The 22,876-nt window shown below is 31.0% G+C and overlaps 1 protein-coding gene across 1 annotated transcript; it reads left to right on the top strand.

The window, feature by feature from the left end:
- Nucleotides 1–5,029: 5,029 nt before the first annotated feature.
- LOC144545279 (protein NRT1/ PTR FAMILY 4.3-like) lies at nucleotides 5,030–8,224 on the top strand. Its single transcript, XM_078293871.1, has 5 exons — nucleotides 5,030–5,138; nucleotides 5,468–5,682; nucleotides 5,826–6,269; nucleotides 7,205–7,335; nucleotides 7,431–8,224. The coding sequence occupies exons 1-5, from the start codon at nucleotides 5,057–5,059 to the stop codon at nucleotides 8,218–8,220; spliced, it is 1,662 nt and encodes a 553-aa protein (XP_078149997.1). The 5' UTR covers nucleotides 5,030–5,056; the 3' UTR covers nucleotides 8,221–8,224.
- The last annotated feature ends 14,652 nt before the right edge of the window (nucleotides 8,225–22,876 follow it).

Raw genomic sequence — 22,876 nt, 5'->3', positions numbered from 1 at the left:
TAATTCAAAGAAAAAAAAAATGAGTACCTTCAAATTTAGATGTATAGATGGACCTGAAAAATATCTACCACTTCCAAAAAAAAAAAAAAGTTGCTTTTTAATTGTCTTAGATTTTCCGTGATCTTGAACTATTGTAACAACAAGCTGTATAGTGATATCACATAAAGAATGTGAATGATCCACTTAATTACTAGTGTTGAACAATATCTACCACTTCCAAAAAAAAAGTTGCTTTTTCATTGTCTTAGATTCTCCGTGATCTTGAACAATTGTACATCATGCATATGTTGTACAGTGATATCACATAAAGAATGTGAATGATCAACTTACTAGTGTGTGGAGTTCACAAAAGATCCAAAAATTTAGATTCTAAATAACGATTATAACAGTATAGCGGACAGAAAAAAAAAATGCTATTGCACAAGTTATCATACATAACATTTTTTTTTTCTTTCAAAAATTTATATTCTATATTTCTACTAATTATCAACATGATCAATATTGAAGAATTGAGATAACAATTAAATGACAACTAATAGTGGTCTTCTATTACAGCTATTACAATCGTAACCGAATTACCACACTTTTATCTCATAACTTAGCTTTTATATGGACTGAAAAATACTATAGCAGATCTATAGCTATAGTTATTTTGAACACTTAAAAACTGAAAAAAATAATAATAATAACACTTTGATTTGAGATAAATTTTTCTGGTACAAAATTCAAAGCGGGAATAATTCTTTTGGTCCACCTACCGATCTAAATTCTAAAATACTCTTTTTTTTCTCTATAATTTTATTGAGGAGGGTTCAAATGCAATTAAATTTTTGTGCACCCAAATACACCCTATCTTTCAAATCTTTTTTCTCCGTTTTCAAAGTCCAAATAGTCAATCTGAACCGTTAGATGCGATCTATATATTAAGATGTGCTTGGAGACCAAATTTTATATTTTTTAGAATTTTTTTACTATTTATTAAACCACTTTGAAAATCGCTGATCCAATGGTTCAGAAAATGTAAAATCAGCGATTTCCAAAGTGCCTTAATAAATAGTAAAAAAATTTGAAAAAATGTAAAATTTGGTCTCCAAGCACATCTTAATATATAGATCACATCTAACGGTTCGGATTGACTATTCGGACTTTGAAAACAGAGAAAAAGGATTTGAAAGATAGAATACATTTGGGTGCACAAAAATTTGAGTGCATTTGAACCCTCCTCAATTTTATTATAATATTTATAAATACAAAAATATCAAGATCGATGGTTCGTGCAAGCAAGTACTGCGGAATCTGCGGATGGCTTCCACCGCTTCGGCGCTTGCTAATTTTTCTTTTCATCAGCATCATTAAAAAAAAAATCCATGAAATTAAATTCCAATTTTTTATCAAACTAGTACAGGTGTTGTGTACTACCTTGTCTCAGGATTTATTTTCCCCCCATGCAATTCTAAACTTAACTACATAAGCATTTAAAATACAATTACGTTTGGACAGTCTAGTAGCTAGTGTGACCTAATATTAAATTTTCCTAATTTTATAACAGTACATCTTGTTTTGTTAGCATCTTTAATTATGTAGATATTAGTATATTGCCCATATTTTGTTACGAGTTCAAAATTCAAATATAAAATACGAAAAATAGAAGCCAATAAGACTAAATATTTTCATCTTTAACATATTTTTTTTATATAATTTATCTTTATTTAACAATAGAATGAACTATTTTGTCTTTACAGCTTCATTAAATAGAAAGGTAATCTTAGTAAGCAAACATATTAATTACTTTCTAATTATTTTGTTGTAATCAGTAACATAGAAAGAAGGAAATAAATGTTGTCAATTAAATGGTTTTATGACAACATTCATGATATGAAGAAACTATAGATTTCAATACAATAAATGACGATACATTACCACATAAAATTATAATTGTTGATTTTTTTTATCTTACGCTTAACCATTTAAGACTTAGCAAATTAATTAAATCACTGCTATAAACGGATTAGAAAAACAAAATGGTATAAGTTGTGATGTGATCAGGTACGTACGTACGTCTAACAATAGAGTTCAACTTGGGTCCGATGCCCATTGGATCCAAAGTGGTTCCAATGGGTTCGCTCACCATCGGATCTGCTTTAAGATTCGCGCTCGAACTTTTACATATGCTTTAAAATTCGTGCGCATGAATCTTTAAACAGATCTAATGGTGAGCGAACCCATTGAAACCACTTTGAATCCAATGAGCATCGAACCCAAACAGAAGTCCTAACAATATATTTAATTACTTGACTAATTCCAATTTGTGCGCGGTCTTTTTAAATCGTTTATAGTGAAAATAAGTACACGAACAGTAATATTCTTAATTAACGCATGGCATGAATATAGTTGTCTATCTTGACAAAGTAAATGAGAGCCTTTTCTTTGATTTTAAAATACGTACATGTAAGTTTCTCTTTGACATACATAGCTGCTTATCAGCTAGCCTATCATGGCGCTCGTGCGTAATATATATATGAGGAAGGATCAAGTTACAACAAGTTGCCACAATTATTTTTTACATTTTTAAAGTTCAAATCGCCGATCCAAACCGTTCAACATGATCTCCACAATAAAATGTGCTTCCAGATCAAATTTTACATTTTTTGGATTTTTTTTACTATTTATTAAGATGGGTACAAAATTCAATAGTCTAAATTTGACTAGATTTTGTACCCATCTTAATAAATAGTAAAAAATTTCAAAAAATGTAAAATTTGGTTTCCAGACTCCAAGCACATTTTATTGTAGAGATCACATCTAACTCAAAAATTTGGTCTCCAAACACATATTAATATGGACAACAAGATGAACAGTTTGGATCGGTTATTTGGACTTTGAATCACGTGATTTATAGTCCAATGTACAAAAATGACTATACATTGTAATGTACCGTATAGCCCATCTCTCTCTCTATATATATATATATATAGAGAAAGAGAGAGAATGTGTGTTGGGCTATGATGCAATATTGCAATGTATAGTCCCTCTTGTACATTGGACTATAAACTGTTAGATTCGAAGTTCAAACAGTCGATCTAAAAGGCTCAACATGTTCTCCATATTAAAATGTGCATGGAGACCAAATTTTATATAATTTTTGAAAATTTGTTATTATTTCTTTAGTATTTTTTAAAATCGTTGTTTTTTACAAATTTATGGACCATAGAAAAATTGTGATTTTCAAAAATTCTAAAAAAATAGAAAACAATTTCAAAAAATTGTAAAATTTGGTCTCCAAGCACATTTTAATATGGATATTAAATTGTACGGTTTGGATCGGTTGTTTGAAAATCAAAACCAACAATTTATAGTCCAATGTACAATAGGGTCTATACATTGTAATGCACCATAGCCCAACTCTCTCTCTCAGGAAATTTCACAAAGTGCCCTTCTTTTTCAAAAATACAACAAAATACTCTGCTTCCAAAATTCTTAACAAAATGTCCTTGTGGACCCTACTTGTTCCCTCTCTTTCTCTCCCTCTTTTTTTCTTCCTATTTACTCTCATCTATTATTTGCTTATGTAAAATATACAATTGTGATTTTATTTAAGTTTTGAATAACTTTTATTTTTATTTTTTTATGTGTATAAATGATTTAGAATAAAAAAATTAGTGTATATGTAGAATGTTTTCAATATATGGGTCTTTTAAAAAAATATTATAATACATGGTATTAACTTATTTTATAAAAAAAAAGTATCTAACATATAAATGTTTTTAACATACACATTTTATCTAATTTATTCGGTTTACAATTAATTTCATATTCTTAGTTTTCACAATATTTTTTTAAAAGACCCATATGTTGTACATATACACTTTCTAATTTTAGCAAATAAAATTTCGGACTTAATTTTTTTTTATTATAAATCATTTATACACATAAAAAATAAAAGTTATTCAAAACTTAAATAAAATCACAATTGTATATTTTACATAAACAAAAAATAGATGAGAGAAAATAGGGAGAAGAAAGAGGGAAAGAGAGGGAAAAGTGGTCCAAAGAGCATTTTCTTAAGAATTTAAAAAAAATATATATTTTGTTTTATGTTTTTAAAAAAAAAGAAACTTTGTGAAATTTTCCAGATCTCTCTCTGTATATATATATTACTTCGCCAGTCGCCAATAAGAAAAGCAATGATATTTAACAAATCATGAATGAGTTCAGATGAAGTTCCAGATATTTCTAAGTGGGATAAGTCATCCTTTTTATTCAAATACAACCCGCATAGTAATAATATAATTTCACTTCTAATCTATTATATTTTTATTTGTTTATTTCCTTACTAAGGAAAGGGCCAACCTATATACAATAAACATTTTGGATGGACAATTCGTAGTTTTCTTATTTTTAATAATCTGAAAATTAATTTATAAATAAAAAGTTTACGGTAATAAAAAATTATATACTAGAAGCATATATATTATTGCTACTGTTCCTTTACAAATGTATTAATTAAGTGTGACAATGTTATGATGTTTTAATTTTCATCCATTTTTATAATCATCATTCCACAGAAAATTATAAATTAAAATAAACTTAGCATCGGTACGATTTTTTTAAGGAACAATGACAAAAATATTTTTCTTGTAAAAAAAATGGCTAGTTTCTTGTAACAATATATATACAGTTTATTTGACACATATAATTACAATTCTCAAGACACATATATCAAAATTTAAATATATTAGTATTAAACGAAATAATGAGATGTTAAATGAAAAAAAAAATTATTAATTTAATGCTATAATTACATAGTCATTCTATCATATTTTTCATTTTTCATTTTGAAAGACAAATTAATTAAGACATATATATAATATCTTTTAAGAGCAGATTTTTTGGAACTAGGTACATGCATGTACAGAAGAAAGCTTGACTTTAATACTGTTCCATCTATAAATACCCGCTTTGCACGCATCTATATGTTGCATTAACACACAAACACACCTACACAGAGAGAAAGAGAGAGAGAGAGATAGAGAGAGAGAGAGAGAGAGAGAGAGAGATGGAGGGTATAGTAAACTGGAGAGGTAACCCAGTGGACCCAAGAAAGCATGGAGGGGTTAGAGCTACTTTGTTTCTCTACAGTAAGCGTGCATTTTTATTATCTGATATATGTTCATCACTTTCTTTGCTCTCACAATTTTTACAAGTGACCCGGAAAGGAAAAATGGTTAAAAGAAAGAACAAAAAGTTCATACAAATTAATAAGCTCTCATGGCTTATTTAGGGGCATTAAAAATTTCCTTCTACCAATCAAAGTGAACAAAAAATGAATGAAAGGAAATAATATATTTAGTAGAAGCTGTTCATGGCTGTGATACTGAGCACTTCATGAATTAATAAGCTGTATGTTTTTCCTCTTATGTTGTCTAAAATTTTGTTTTAACTGAGAGATTTGGGTGTATATATGCAGCTTTGGTGATGGTGAGAAGCAGTATCAATGCTGCAAATACAAATCTTGTCGGGTTTTTTCGTTCGACTCACAACATGACCATTGATCGTAGTGTTATCCTCAGCACAAATTTTGGTGGTGCTACATGGATGCTATCCATATTAGGTGCTTTCGTTACTGATTCATATATCAAGCGCTTCAACGCCATCCTCTTATTCGGCCCTTTTGAGATATTGGTAACATCCTTTCTTTGATTAAGTATTAATTAGTTTGCTCTCACTCTTAAATATAAAATAATTTTAATGTTTAGTACAGAACTAGCTAGTTTGAGATGAATTCTCACAGTAACATGCTATAAGTAATGTTTTGAATTTTGAAGGGATTTGGTTTGCTTGCGCTACAAGTGCACATCCCCTCACTCCACCTCCCTCCATGTAACTTAAATCAAAACCTACATGCGGACTGTGAATCTTTGCAGGGATGGCGAACTTCACTTCTTTACCTTGGCCTCTTCATGGTTGCGATAGGAGAGGGCTTCATGCGCGCCGCTACGCCGGGATTTGGTGGTGAACAATTCGATACTGACGACCCATCCGAGTCGAAGCTAAAAATAAGGTTCTTTGACTTTGCAGCCATGGCAACTTGCTTTGGAGCATTTCTTGGTTTAGTGCTTGTGGTGTGGATCCAGAATTTCAAGGGCTGGGATCTGGGACTAGGCGTGTGCGCGCTGTTTATTCTGTCCGGGCTGCTACTAGCAGCCGTCGGATTTCCGGTCTACCGCAACAAAAAACCTTCTGGCAGTCCATTGACAAGTATTATGCAGGTACCATATATGGCATCAACTAGATAACTACCATGATTTCATTTTTTTTTCTCCGTTGAAATATTGGGAGTTGATGATATGGTTAAAGATTAATTAATTTTAGTTATATATATAGATATATATTAAAGGTACATGTAATATTCTTGTGCAAATGCCATCAATTGATGACTTAGAAATTAAAAAAAATTGTGTTATTAAGATCTTATAGCTCCGTAGCAACTACCAAAGGAAAATCAGTAATGCACAAAATTAAGTGGTATAATTAATAATATTTATATTATATATATATACCCCATTATAAATTAGTTAAGCATGCTAGCATATTAAATGACATATCAAATAGACAAGTGGTGTTTTGTATGCATGACAATCTCTTTAATGAACTCAATATATAATAGAGTAAGGCTATCATGCTTTGCAAATTAAAGTTGGTGTTTTAATTTGCGCTAATATCTCTAGTTTCAAAGTTCAAATAGTCAATTCGAACTTCTCAACATGTTCTTCATATTGAAATGTGCTTGGAGACCAAATTTTACATTTTTTGAAAAAAATTTACTATTTTTTAGAATTTTTTAAAATAAGTATTTTTCATTAAATAAAAATTCAGAAAAACACTGATATTGAAAAATTCTAAAAAAAATAGAAAAAAATTCAAAAAAAATATAAAATTTGGTCTCTAAGCACATTTCAATATGAAAAACATTTTGAGAAGTTTAGATTAACCGTTTGAACTTTGAAACTAGAGATATGAATGCAAATTAAAACAGCCACTTACTCTATAAAACTAGTAAACTACTATGTACATAAAAGATATAGTACCATGTGCATAACGCGTTCTCTATTGTGTATTCATTTTGCAAAACGAAAATGAAATATACATCCAATTAGCAATATATGTAAACCTGACAGAAAGATGTATTTATTCTGAATTTCAGGTCTTTGTCGTAGCAGTGAAAAAAAGAAAAATTTATGTGTCCCCTGAGAATTTAGAAGATCCTCAAATTATTACGGAAACCACAGATGATATAACCAGTTTAGAAGTACTTCCTCGCACAAAAGATCTCAGGTTATTTTTATTTTTTATTTTTTTTGAAAAAGCACCTCAAATCTTTATTTTCCTGATATTCATAAATCCTGAAATTTAAATTTCTTTTGCTGCAGGTTCCTCGACAAGGCATCGATATACACAGGAAACACAGATGCTTGGTCATATTGCAGCATTTCTCAAATTGAGGAGGCAAAAATCTTCGTAAAGATGTTACCAATACTCATCAGCTCCATTTTCTGTTACTTACCTTTTTCTTTCTTTTTCACACTAACAGCGCCAGCAGCCTCCACTATGAACACAAAACTAATGGGTGTCAAAATTGCACCTGCATCACTCTATGCAGTCGCAGTAGTTCTTCAATTTTTTGTACTTGTAACGAACAACCGAATAATTATACCGGCTATGCAAAAGTATACGAGCAGCAGATACTACTATACCACTTCACATTTGGTACGTGCTGGCATAGGTTTTGTATTTGAAATGCTTGGTACTGGTATGGCAGCATTGGTTGAGAGGAAAAGGAGGACGGTAGTAAACCCGAAGGATTTATCTTTTCTTTGGTCATTACCACAATTTATTTGCGTTGGTCTCATGGAAGTACTTTCGTTTGTCGGGCTAATGGAATTCTTCAGCAATCAGTTACCAGTACAGCTGAAATCTCTAAGCTCATCTATGGTGTTTTTTATTGTTGGTATGTCTATCTGGCTTGACGGTGTACTCGTCGCCATTGTAGGTAGAGTTACAAGACTTGGAGATAAGGAAAGTGGGTGGTTGGATGGCATGGATTTCGATTCAACTAGGCTTGATCTCTTCTATGCATTGTTAACTGCGCTTCAATTACTCTCATTTTTTATTTTTGTATTTTGTGCAAGAAGATACTTGTTAAGGCAAAGCTCTCAGTAAAGATTTGATACCACTGGTTTATATTTGTAGATGTATATTATTTACTATATGTTGGATTTATTAATTGGTACGTCCGTTATGGGAAACCCGAATTCAAAACCTGACCTGTTATGAAGAGATGCCGACCCATTATGAAAAGGTGCAGATCTTTTCTAAGAGGTGCATATCCTTTATGAATAGGTGCATTGGTTTTCTATAAATCATCCATGTATCTCTCTCTATCCATCAGAAGAAAAATGTATGAATAGTAACAGCCAAAAATAGAGAGAAAAGATAGAGAGCACTAAGAAGCACTCTGTTAAGGCTTGAAGGTTTTAGGTCGTGAAAAACGCAGGGCTTCCGGTTTCGGTTTGTGATTCCTTGTAAAACCAGTGATATTGCTCCGATCACAAAATCCGCTTCCGCACGAAGATTAACGGAGTAATATGTAAGTTCTATCCGTTAATTAACACTATATTACATATATTATATAGTTGTATAATTATTAAATTCAGAGTATCGGAACACCATATATATGATGCTCTCTCTCTCTCTCTCTCTTTCTCTCTCTCTCTCTCTCTCTCTCTCTCTCTCTCTCTCAGGTTATATAAGTTTGATTGCTACTTAAATTTGAAGTAAATTAAGTTATAATCCATCTTAATTTTCACCTGGTTTATATCTAGTTTGATAGTTTAAGTTATAATCCATCTTTCTTCCATTTTCTTAATTTTCTTTTTTCTCAAGCACCATATATAATTGTCGCAATGTGGGTTTTGAAGCTTCTTTGGAGTCAAATTGAATGCAAAACGTGACCTTTTTCTAATCGATATATATAAGCAGCTCTGTCTCATATCACTAATATTGAACTCAAATAAAATAACAATTTTAAATTAATTAAGGAATTGCAGTGATCTGTGCAGGGTTTGGGTAAGTAATGGCATAATAGAAAATTATTTGGTCAAAGCTGTTCATGATCAGAATAAGATTCTCTTATATGGATTAATTAGATTTACACTTATATACTTCTATTTAATATCTATACAAATATTATTCAAAAAAATACAAAGCTAACTGTGATGATGTATCCTTTTCTTATATTGTACATGTAATAAATTTAAATCAATTTTGATAGTAATTTAGTATTTCATCGAATAATTTAAAAAATGTAACAATACAATTTAATGAATTATGATAGATGGATGGTTAACTAAATTTTATAGAGACTCAAATATATTACATGTCCTGTTTAAATAACAAATAACACATCTACTAATTTACTTTTTAATTTAACGGTCATAAAATATCAGATAAGTACTGAAGTTTTACAATAATGCTTCCTCAATTATTATAAATTCGAAGCATGCATAGTGCTAATATGGTGCTAACTGGACTTTTATTTATTGCAAAAGATTATTGAATAACTAATTAATTTAAAGTAAATTAATTTTTTAAAGAAAATAAGAATACATACATAAAATCTAGGACCAAAAGCATATCATTATTTAAAAATGCTGCACGAGAAATAGAGAATCTTCTGCAAAAAAAAATAATAATAATAAAGAAACTTCAAGATATTAGAGCAAGTCAAACATTTGCTTAAGTTGTCTTTATATATATACCAGTACTATATATGTACGGTCTTGGATCTATTAGTCAATCGATGTTATCGTCATTTAGAAAGTATATAAAATAATATTCAAATATATACTTCAACCAAATACATGTGAGCTTCCTGGAAAGAGAACCTGATCATATGAAAAAGTCAAAAGTTACTTTGTACAAAATGGGCAGAATTAATTCTAAGCTTTTCTTACCAACCAATCCCAAGTTATGATATATTTGTCACATTAAGAGTTAAAAAAATTTAGTATAAACATATAATATTAATTTGCATTAACTACACTTAAACATATAATATTAATTTGAATGTAATAAGTTGTTCAGTTAACATATATCATTTTTTTTTTGAAAGAAACACAGAGGTGGAGCCTTTAAATTTCTTTAATTGGAACACCAGTGGACAGTGGTGTTAAGTTTTACATTAAATAAATAACAGAAAAGTAAAAAAAAAATGTAAGAAAGAAATCGAAAAAACTGAAAACAATAAAACATAAGCTATAAAGATTGGGGAACAACCTTATTCCTTATTAATTCCTGCATTTATTCTATTGCACTTGGAACCAGCTGATGCACTCCATTAATTCTTATTTCTTCAACCAAGGTGCAAGGTGTCCTGTGTTGCTCTGTGAATGTTCGAAGATATATACCTCTCTCTCCAAGTTACAAACAGCAGCACTAGTTGTAGCCTACTCAGTGTCATGGTTTTTTGGCTTAGTATTTTCCCCTGGTGAACTGATCATGATCCGAGTAATTAAGTTATGTGTGGCATACATCTTTGGACCTGTCTTCTAACCTTGACCGTCTAATGGCATTCTTCAAATAGATGTCTGACTTATTCTATTGCTTAGCCATTATCCATTAAGCATTAGGTTGTCTACTGTCAGGATTCTATTTTCTAGCATTAGCCACAGAAAGATCATGACTCTGAGCGGTTGATCCTTTGATTTTCCATATCTGGTTTAGTGTAGATCCAATATGTAGGGTCCTTCTTCCAATGCTCTCTAGCTAACATGTTTTAACTGAGAATTTTCCCTCCTTGCTCCATTTTAATAAAAAACAACGATTTTAATATAGATTGAACATCTAACGGTTTATAAATCATCTTAATAAATATTAAAAAAAAATCCAAAAATGTAAAATTTGGTCTCCAAGCACATTTAATATAGATTGAATATCTAACGATTTGGATTGACTGTTTGAACTTTAAAAATTGAAAAACCGAATCGTTTTTTTCGGAGCTAGGACAAAACGTTTTGAGCTTAGACATTCTCTCTCTCTCTATACACACACACATATCCAATGGCTCAAAATTAATAATAGATGGCAAAGCTAAAGTAACTAGGGTCGGCCAAACGCTATCGCAAACAAAACAGATGGTGTATGTGACTTTTGCCATCAACAAACAGATCCAATAACAGTCAGTGTTAAGCACCTTTGCCATTGGTTAAAAAATGCAAGAGATGTCATTGAGTGCGCAGCGATGTCAAATTGTTACACCGTTTGGAAGAAACGACATCGATTTGTTACCTCGACCCGATGGCATAGGAGCATGCACAATGTCGTCGGGTTCAAGCCAATGGCATAGGTGTATACTTTCGCTATCGGGTGATAGTCATCAGTTTGGAAACATATGGCGAATTTAGATTTGAATTGATGGCAAAGTGTTTTTCTATAGTAGTGAATGAATTATGATTGTGGATTAGCTTCCATACTTTAATTATAATTGAACATATGTATTTAATTGTGAATTTATGATTGAAATGTTGTTGAGGTCCACTAAATTAAATCTCTAAACAAGATTATTTTTACCATGAGACGGCCTTATAAATGATACAATATATTTAATTGCCGTATCGAAGATTCAATATAAATAATTCAGTTTCATATCCGTTTAATGAGAAGTAATGCATATGGCATGAATCATATATACATCCTGATATTTTCTTTTTCACAGAATATAACGGAAGTTCATGACTCAAGAAAAAACAAATACATTATATATATCTAATGAAAATAATGATAACTATATATATAAGCTTGGTGATGTACCAAAAGTTTTACATACAAGCTACTAGAGTGGAAAAAACATGCCGTGCCGTGCCGTACCGTGATCAAGTGAACAGTGACCCGTGCCGTGCCGTGCCATGATCAAAATGTCAAGGAGTGGTCAAGACACGCGAGTCACGGCGTGACTCGCGTGCCGTGTCAAAACATAACGAGTCACGTTTCTCACGTTTAATTATTTTTTCATAATTTAAGTTAGTTTATTCAAGATTCATCATCTGATTAAGATTTAACGGTCCTAATTACACGTGACTCGCGTGTCGCGCTATGCCGTGACCGGATCTTTTGCGTGCCGTGCCATGCCATGATCAAAATGTCAAGGGATGGACACGGCACGCGACATGCGAGTCACGACACAGAACAGTAACCCGTGCCGTGCCGTGCCGTTCCGTAACAGAGCCGGCTCCGCCGTGCCATTTTTTCCACAGTACAAGCTACCATGCAAATATACGACGGTTGGTCAATGGGCAACATCAGCTACAGTCGCTTATTAAGTTATACATCAAACTGCAACAAGTCAACACGGAGATCGTAATTAATGCATTAGAGATTGATGACATGTTTTCGCCTATAATTTAATAGTTTCTTTCTTCCATGACCATGCATGTACAAATAGCCTTCAAATTTTTTTTTTGAGGCATTGTGGATAGATCGATGCACAAATAATTGACAAATAACCATATAACAAAGTTTCAAAATTTCACATGACCAAAGCAAATTTGTAGGAAATTTAATTACATTCGACATATCAGTAACAGAACATAAGAGCTTGAATTAATTGGACTAAATTTGGGTATGCGCGCGGCAAATTTAATTTTCCAGTTTTTGGGATTAGGCTTGATTCTTGCTGGCCCAATTTTGGGTCGTCTGATAAAAAAAAATTAATTAGGATCCCTTCTTCTCCCTTTCTCAAAAATGGCTAGGTCTAATTTTTCTTAGCCCAGGTGAACAACTTGATACATATAATTCGGGCTCAGAATTTTCAGGGTTTGTATTGAAACCAGGATTGAATCTGATGAGAAAATTAAGGAAGCCGATTCAAGTGACAACTGTTAATAGTAATGGTAATTGGAAATGTTTTCTATTTAAAATAGCTGTTGTAAATGTACATATTTATAGATACATGAAAGAGGAGAATAGAAAAAGTACTAAAAGAGGAATAATATATAGATAATAGATAATATAGCTAGACAGCACAACGAAGAAAAATAATAATAGCTGGTTCAAATTTATATAATTATTATATATCCTAGCTGGTATCAGGGCAGAATTAAAAGATCTTGATAGAGATGGCTAACTTAAAATACACAATATGTGGTATATATGTAAGTGAGAATTGAATTCAAGTTTTTTACAATCACAAAATATACTTTGACTACTAGATTACAAGTATACATGTAATACTTTATGAGAGGACTGAAATATAAAAAAGTTCTAAAAAAAATAAAATTTAATTAAATTTCAAAATACATAACTAAATTTTAAAATCATAAAAGTATTTTAACACATTTAAGATTGAATGTATATATGTAAAATTTGTAATGAGTAGGTTAAAATGCTGCATTGGTTTTATGCCCCATCATGCCCTAATATAATGTTGTTATCTGTATTTTCAAAGTTTAAACAGTCAATCTGGATCGCTCAATGTGATTTTCATATTGAAATGTGCTTTGATGCAAAATTTTATATTTTTTAAATTATTTTTGTTATTTTTTAAGGTAAGTACAAAATCATTGTTTTTAGAAGATTCTGGATAGGGGTGTAAACGGTCGGATACGGATCAGATAGTGATCAAACCGTATCCTTATCCGTTATAATTTTTCGGATACAGATACGGATACGAATCGGATATCGGACGGATACGAATACAGATATGAATATAGTTCGGATAATTAAAAGTAAATTACTTGATTGTGGAATCAAAATCGGTCGTGAAATCAAAATCAAATAAGTCGGTCAACGTTGACCAAATCCAATTGGAAACTCGAATTTTCATTAGCTTTTTTGTACGAAAATATAGGGATAAGTTGATTGAAAAATAATTTGTCAAAATATTATGCTTAGATAATTTTAACTTAATATATTATAATTATTAAAAAAAAATAAAACAAAATATCGTTAGTCCGAGAGAGTGAGCAGGAGAGTTTAAACAAATTGTAATAAGTAGCTATTTCATTGAATTGGGGGAACCCACATATATTATAGAAGGTGGGTCCGTGGCTCAGAAAATGAATTAAAATAGTTTGAAGATCGAATATATATGGTTCATACAGTTGTTAATATGTGGTTAATTAATATACACTACAACAAATAGATATTTTTTGCGAGGGAAAAAGTGCATTTATGACGGTCGTCCGTCGCAAAAAAAAATAAAATAAAATAAAAGTAGTCCGTCGTAAAATATCATTTTTTTATCCTCGCAAAAAGTGTCTCATTCTTGTTGATAGCTCAATCTAGAGCAGTCCGAGCTACAACTGTTGGTAACGCCAAAAAAAGAAATGAATGGGAAACCGAAGCATAGGTCAAAGAATTAGTCCCACAGGTCCCGTTCGGCAACACATGGTGGATTAAATAATAATCCGTGCTAAGGAGGGGTTGTTCGGTAAGCTAAAGGAAGGGGCAAAGGATTAAGATGGCTAAAGGAAGCTAAAGGAAGGGGGGGAGGTGCCTTAAGGAACGGGCAGGGGATTAAGATCCGGGCAAAAGGAGGCTAAAGGAGGTTGTCTTAATCCGCGCTAAGGAACCGGTGTTCGGCAAGATTAAGTGGCTAAGGAAGCTAAAGGAGGCTCCTTTAGCCTTAAGGAGGCTTAAGGAGGCCCTAGTGTTAGTTTGTAATAATCTAGAAGTCAATAATACGATAATTTATCATAAAGCTTTGTTCATGAATTGGATGATTAATATCATTTTGTTGCCTTGAGTATTATTGAATTTATGGATCATTTCGAGTTCATGACTGAAATTGTGAAACTCCATAATATAGATAATATATACTCTTAAAAGGTCACTGACCAAGGTAATTAGCAGGAACACTAATTACCGCGATAAGGTTAGTATGTGGATTAAAAGATGGTTAAGTTTTACAAACCACCTGACACGAGATGTCATTTTAATCACATAGATACATGTTCTAGAAACATGGTATTTGACAAACCCCGAATGAAACATTAAATAGAATTGTGTTCGTGTCATTTATGTTTTCATTCAGTGTCACGTTCTACAGTATGAGGTATTTATCGTTCCCACTGAGAAATATGTATGTGTGATTGTTATCCACCGCTGTCCGTAAAAAGCAGTCATAACGGTAGCTTTTCCATATGTATAGCTTAGCTGAGGAAGTGATAGTTTACCAAGAATACTATTTGTCCCTCGTATCTCTATACGAGCTATAGCATCACTGGGCCCCTTGGTAGAGTTAGATTATCTGCTAGCGGTATAATTACAAGAGTAATTATATTTGATAATTTGCTCAAGATCAAGAAAAGATTCAGTTAGCAAGGATGACACACATCTACCTTGAAACTGATCTGATAGCTATGAGACAGAAGAACAGACACAAGTAAATTGTTTACTGGATCGTGATATTGTACAGTACAGCATCATCTGTGTAATTGGATGGTCATGATGTGTTGCCAGATGCCACCCATGATTATAGAAGTTAAAACAGTTTTAACTCTATTTACCAACATAACACAGATCCTATTGGGTCACACCATATAGGAGTTAATCGGAGAATCTTATTGTGATTGATTATAAATTGGTTATGATCAATAGTAAGATGGTTATAATTAATTATACGTGTTATAATTAAATTATAAATGTTATGTAAAAAATAACAAGCAAAAACATTGGTTAATTTATAAACGTGTGTGACACGTTGTATAAAAGTTAACCGGTTAATTTATAAATGTGCAGGACACGTTGTATAAATTACCGAAACAACAAACCGCAAGAAAAATATATATATAATTGTTCAGAATAATTATACGAATATTATTTGTGTTCGGGCCGAGGGCATTCGGGTCTTTTCAGATTCGTCCTTATCCGCATGACATGTCATCGATCCTATCCAGATGACACGTCATCGATACCGAAACAAACAACCGAAGAAAAATATATATAATTATTCAGAATAATTATACGAATATTATTTGTATTCGGGCCGAGGGCATTCGGGTCTTTTCAGATTCGTGCTTATCCGCATGACATGTCATCGATCCTATCCAGATGACACGTCATCGATCTTATCCACATAACACCTCACCCCCTAGGTGGCATGCCTTGTCATAGGGGTATTTTGGTCTTTTCACACCATTTTAGAGGCTATAAATAGAGGGGTGCATGAAAGGATTAAATAACTAATTCATTCGTACCGGTTTCGTGTCAAAACGGATCGGTATTTTCTCTCTTTCTCGGTTTCTCTCCCAAATAGTGTTTCGGTTGAGAAAAAGAAAGTTATACGTACTTGACGTATAATCTTGCGGGTTGTTGTGGAGTATATTTACGGGATTGATGAATAGTGTTTTACCGAATTTAGCGGTATGTCGGTTTTGCATATTGATGAAACTGAGCAACCGAAAATTCGTGTTTACGGGTTTTCGTCTTTTTCCCGTGAATAGTGTTTTTGCAGAATTCCGCGGTTTACGGTATTTCTGGCAGAAGAAATAAACCGCTCTCCGGTTAGTCCTGGTGGATAACCAATAGAGGTATCACACGTGTGATACTCCGAGTCGATTCCTTCCCTGGTGAGGCTCTACTCGCTCGGTCTGCATTCCAACTATGATTTGGAAACAAGGTATAAATATGTTATATTAATCTATTTAATTGGTAAGTAGATTAAAGTTTTAGAAATCAATCATGGAGTAGATCTGTAAAAAGGATTAAATTGGGTTTTGATGCCAAAGGAATACTGAAGGTGGACCGCCTTGGAAAGTTTCCTGACATACCCCGTTTAATCCTGAGCTTAAGTTGGCCGTAGAAATTTTTGTTCTACGGTCATTCCGCAACTTAAGCCTAAACGGGTTTTGGTTAGCACCCTAAAACCCCAACACCTAGCCGAACGGGGCCACAAAGATAATACAACTAAGACACGTGTATTGATATACTAGCTGAGAGTTCCGTACTGATTGGGCCCATATAGGCTGGCCCATTTGGATAGGAGATAGAAAAGAAACTCGAATATCCGATTGGGAAAGAAGGGGCTGTCCGATGGCCATCGGACCACTTTTGTGTTCGATGGGTTCTCTCGCTGTCAGATCTGCTTTAGGATTCGTGTGTACGGATTTTAAAGCAAACACGAAATTGTGGGCACGAATTCTAAAGCAGATCCGACGGTGAAGAGAACCCATCGAACACAAAAGTGGTCCGATGGGTGTCGGACGCCCCCCTCTCCCTCCGATTGGAGTCAGATATCGGATGCGGATAATTATCTGAATCTGGATCTGTATCTGGTTCTAGATCAGAAGCCGTATTCGTTCAAAAACTATCTAGATCTGTATCCGGCAATATCCGAAAGCATCATTTTCTGAATCCGGATAAAACCGGATATTATCTGATCCGTTTACACCCCTAATATTTCTGGACCATTTAAAAATAGTGATTTATACTTGTCCAGATAATTCGTAAAAAAATATAAAAATTATAAAATTTGTTATATCCAACCACATTTTAGTATGAAGTTCACGTTGAATAGTTTGGATCGATTATTTAGACTTTAAAAATAAAGATAATGACATTGTAGTATTTTAAAAGTTTTTACTATTTTTCAGAATTTAAATTTTTTTTACTATTTTTTTAAAATTTTTGATGATTTTCAAAAAAATTCAAAAAATGTAAAATTTAGTCTCCAAACACATTTTAATATAAAGAACACAGAGATTTGAATCGACTATTTAAACTTTGAAAATAAAAATACGACAAAATAGTGTACGTAAGAACACAAAAAATGATACATTTTAACCCTCCTCTTACAAGAAATGGCGTGGCACAGTGGGATTGGTAAATTTTGCACTGTGACTCTGTGACTGCTGTCTAGCCTCTAGTGTAGCAATGTCAGTATTTGTAAAAAAACGTGAACTTTTGTTGTAATTGAGACAGATTATGTTCCCGCCACAATTTAGCAGGTTTTGGTCGGAGTTTGGATTCTTCTGTGGCCACGCTGTGAAATGTGCATGTAACAGACTAATAAAATAATAATTATCATCGTTTAAGAAGTATACACATTATTATTATTATATTCATATAAATAATTATCCGAAATTTTTATAAATGCCCAAAAAATATATTAAATTATCAAATCTGCCCACATTTTGAATGGATTTCGATTTGTACCCCTTCCGGTTACTGGGTAACCGGATTTAAATCAATTTTTCGGTTACTGGGTACCCGGATATATAGAATTTGTTGGGTTACTGGGTAAGCGGAAAGAGACCAAATATTGGGTTACTGGGTAAGCAGAAAGAAAGTTGGGTTACTGGGTAAGCGGAAAGAGTGTTTTTTTGTTTGGTCCGTGATTTCACCACTGTTGGTTCGTGAGAGACAGAGGTGCCGAATAACTTCATTCACTGTTGCCGTAGTTTTTTTTCAGAATTTACCAACGGAGGTAGGGTAGGAAAAAGAGGGGCGAAAGCAGGGTGTGTGGTTCGCGCAGAGAAGAGAAGAGGAAGAGAAACCGGCATCAGGTTTTTTTTTTTTGTTAATCTTTATTTTTTATTTATAGAATATTAGAATTGTTTAGAATATTGATTAGAATTGTTTGGAATATTGTTTAGATTGTTTAGATTATTAGTTCAAAGTAGAAACAAATTAGAAGATAGTTCAATAACCAGAAAGCTTGATTTAGAATATTAATTTGTTTTCAACTTTTTCAAAAATAAAACATTTTTCAACTTCTATTTCGGTAGAATTTTAATTAGAAGTAGAAACAAATTATTTTAATTAAAAATGTTTTGTATAAGTTGAAAAATTTTGTTGTAACCGGAAAGCTTGTTTTTTTATATGTTGGGAAATTTTGTTATTATTATGATTTTGATTTATTTTATATTTATATTAAAATTATTTTTTAAATATTTTACATAGTTTATTATTAATAATATATGATAATATTGATCTATACAATATTTTATGTACATATTTATGTTTTGAAAATAATGGGTATATTTTATGTATATATTTTACATAGTTTTAAATAAAATATAAAATATTATATAAATCAATAATAAACTATGTAAAATATTAAAAAAAACTATCTTATCATAAAAATATAAAAAATAAAATAATAATAATAAAATAATAATAATAAAATTACCTTTTCTTTTTCCTCTTTCTTTCTCTCTGTCTGAGTGTCTTCCTCTAACTGTCTGATTGTGATATACGAGATGTGAATATATAGATAAACTGGGTAGTGTCTTCCTCTCTTTTTCTGCCTCACCGACAAAATAGTGACAAAAGAGTGAGAATTTCACAAAAAAAAAAAAAAAAAAACTCTTTCCGGTTACCCAGTAACCCAACCTTCTTTCTGCTTACCCAGTAACCCAACAAATTCTATATATCTGGGTACCCAGTAACCGGAAAATTGATTCAAATCCGGTTACCCAGTAATCGGAAGGGGTACAAATCGAAATTCATTCAAAATGTGGGCAGATTTGATAATTTAATATATTTTTTGGGCATTTATAAAAATTTCGGAATAATTATGGTATACTATATTTGATTGAGTCTTATGTAATATCTAAAATATTAGGGTCATTTGTAAAAATTACATGAGATAAATAAAAACATGATGATGTTAATATTTGATTGGGTCTCATGTGACTTAGAGACTGTTACTCTCTCTCTCTCTATTTTTCTCATTGGATATGCATGAGCAAAAAAAAAGTAGACCATGCTTAGATCATGTCTTTTTTTCAATATTGGTTTACGGTTTCTCAGTAAAAACCGGTTAATTAATTTGAGTTTTCAATAAATAATTCAACTTCGGTACATAAAAATTGTAAATATTTCTAAAGTTGTTGTAGAATTTGATTTAAGGAAATCTTTTATAATTACTAAATCTAGATCGTTCTTTTTAACTTGGCACGAATCTCAAAATCCAAAAATACTACACCTATGGTGATTGGTGACCCGAATCCCAAAGAGATTTAATCTCAAACCGTAAAGTGAGAGTGATCCTCTGCAATACCTGAGAGCATATAGTCTTACTTTTCTACTCAAAAGTCATTTAAACAATAATATTACTTTAATCATTATAATATTCTCAAAAGACTTCCTAGAAATTTAAAAAAAAAATACAAACAATAATTTTTTTTTTAACTCTATTAATGACACACATAAAGAGTAGAACTAGAGTGGTGTTCACCAAGTTCTTTTGTGAATTCAATTTTAAACCTATCGGATTAGTTTCAAATAACCAATCTGAACTGTTGAAATCATTCTACTTTATGAGTGATGTGTTTATATGTAAAAAAAATTTAATTTTAAAATTAATTTTGTATATAGTCAAGTAGTCAAAAACCTTCAAAAAATAAATGTATTAAAATTAATTTATAATTTTTTTTTAATTTTGACTGCTTGACTTTATACTAAATTAATTCGAAAATTAAAAACTTTCACATCTAGATGTATCACTCGTAAGATAAATGAGTTTCAACGGTTCGGACTCATCATTTAAAGTCAATTTGATAGATTTTAAAATTGAGTTCACAAAGAAATTTAATGCACTTAAGAACACCCTAGTTCTACTCCACATATAAATACATACCTAACTAATTAATAATTAAAATCTTCAAACATATAATACTGTGAATTAATTGAGACATTATGTTCCCGCCTCAATTGAGCAGGTTTTGGTAACAGTACTGTGAAATGTGCAACAGAGTAATTAATGTACTAATTTCTGCATAAATATATGGATTAACATTTTATTTCTACCACACTTTCCATTTCTTTAAAATAATTAAAAGTATAAAACAGTACATTTGATCGCATCTGACCTTTTTTTTCTCCCCATGAGCTTAGATATTTCATCAATTCACCACAAGCTGAATCCAATCCTCGGATCAGTGTTGTAAATATCAGTATGCACTAATCGGATATATAATGTACTATCAAATAATTAATCGAAAATAATTAAAAATAATCGATCATAATCGTTCATATAATTGGCCAATTAGTCAGAAAAATCCATGGCGATTTAGTCACCGCCAACAACTAATCGGCCGATTAATCGGTCTATACGGACGTTTTTTTACAACACTGCCTCAGATTACTACACATGATCTGAAATTATAAAACAATAATTAATTGACAGGTAAACTGAGGAATATAAATAGTTAATGTTCTTGAAATATTATAATTTTGTTAAGCTCTCATCCAATTATCATATTATCAATATCATACATTTTAAAAGATCAATCAACAATTTCAACAATTTTATTCACATTACACTTGTAATTAGTAAAACAATTTATCGATGATTCCTGCATATATTTCCTACAACTATTTTTGTGTATTCTCGTGTATGTAAACACCTAATCTCTTATGGCACCGTTCGATCAAGAAGATGTAAAAAACACTAACAAGTTTAATTTACAAACACGATGAATTTAAGACTTAGTTAAAGATGACTAAGTCACTCTTATAATTTTAAAATTTTAATTATGTATATCGAAATTGAATAGAGTTTTCATTTTTTTTTAAAGTTTGTATATAATTTAGTCTTCTTCATGAAATGACAAATTTGTACTCGTAGTCTAGTGTTTAAAGTTTCATTTGGCATTTGAAAAGTCTTGTGTTCAATTTTTAGTGACCAAATTATTTTTTACTTTTCACATATTATGCATGTTATAGTTTACCCCCCTTTATTCAAAATTTTTAGTTCCATCCCTGCTCATAGAAGCAATGTTATCAGAACTGAATCAGGCGTCAACTCAGTAAACCTTCAAGTTAACGCTTGACTGGTCAGATCGATAGATTGATCAGTCGGACCATTTATTTTTTCAATACTTATATATTTATGTGATATATGTATTATATATTATAAAAATAATAATGTTTTTATATAGTGAAAATTCACACATATATTAACTAATGTACTATAAAAATAAATCTATAGATCAACAAATGACAAAACATTATTTAAATTTTAAAAAGAGAAAAATATAGCAATCCATTCTTTCTTTCTTTATAATAAGTTTACTGAAACTATCATGATATATAATTCAGTGTTTAAAAAAAGACCGATTAGACTAATTAATCCGCCAATTAGTCGTTGACTACGACAAAGTTATCACGTATTTTTCCAACTAATTAATCAATTATTTTTAATTATAGTTAATCATCTCTATTATTTTCTATTAATCGCTTAACAGTAGTTTCTTCATCCAACAAATGCATACTATTTACAACACTGATATAAACATAGAGTTTCTATTAACATATTATATAAAAAAAGTATGTATAGATAAGTTGTAGTTCATATAGATCCCAAATAAGTTCAAGGTTTACAATAGAAAAATTAGAACTTTCAGTAACAAATTTCATAAAAAGATTAATAATAAAATAATAATTATAATTATTATTATTATAATTATTATTGTTTAAGGTGTATAGACATTATTATTATATGTATATCAATAATTACGGTGTATAATATACTTTATTGAGTTTTTTATAAGATTAAGGCTTAGATGTTATGGATAGCATAAGGTCTTCTGTGCTATGGTTTCAAAAACCTATCATATAAACTTCAAATTTCGATCTAAATAGTTCAGTAAATTGGTTATACAATGAACTTGTAGAATACCATTTTTACTATTTTTGAAAAAAAAATCTATTTTTTATGATTTATGAAAAATGGTAAAAAAAAAAATGGCTTAACAATAAAAGAAAATTGCTAATATTTTAGGTTATTTTTTGCTATTTTTCATAAATCATAAAATATAGTTTAAAAGTTTCTAATAATAGTTAAAATTGATATTATCTAAGTTCATTATATAAT

This window comes from Carex rostrata, chromosome 27 (genome assembly GCF_964058835.1).
Source record: "Carex rostrata chromosome 27, lpCarRost1.2, whole genome shotgun sequence".
Classification (NCBI taxonomy): domain Eukaryota; kingdom Viridiplantae; phylum Streptophyta; class Magnoliopsida; order Poales; family Cyperaceae; genus Carex; species Carex rostrata.
The sequence above is the reverse complement of the archived record's forward strand: the minus strand, read 5'-3'. Positions and strand labels throughout refer to the sequence as shown.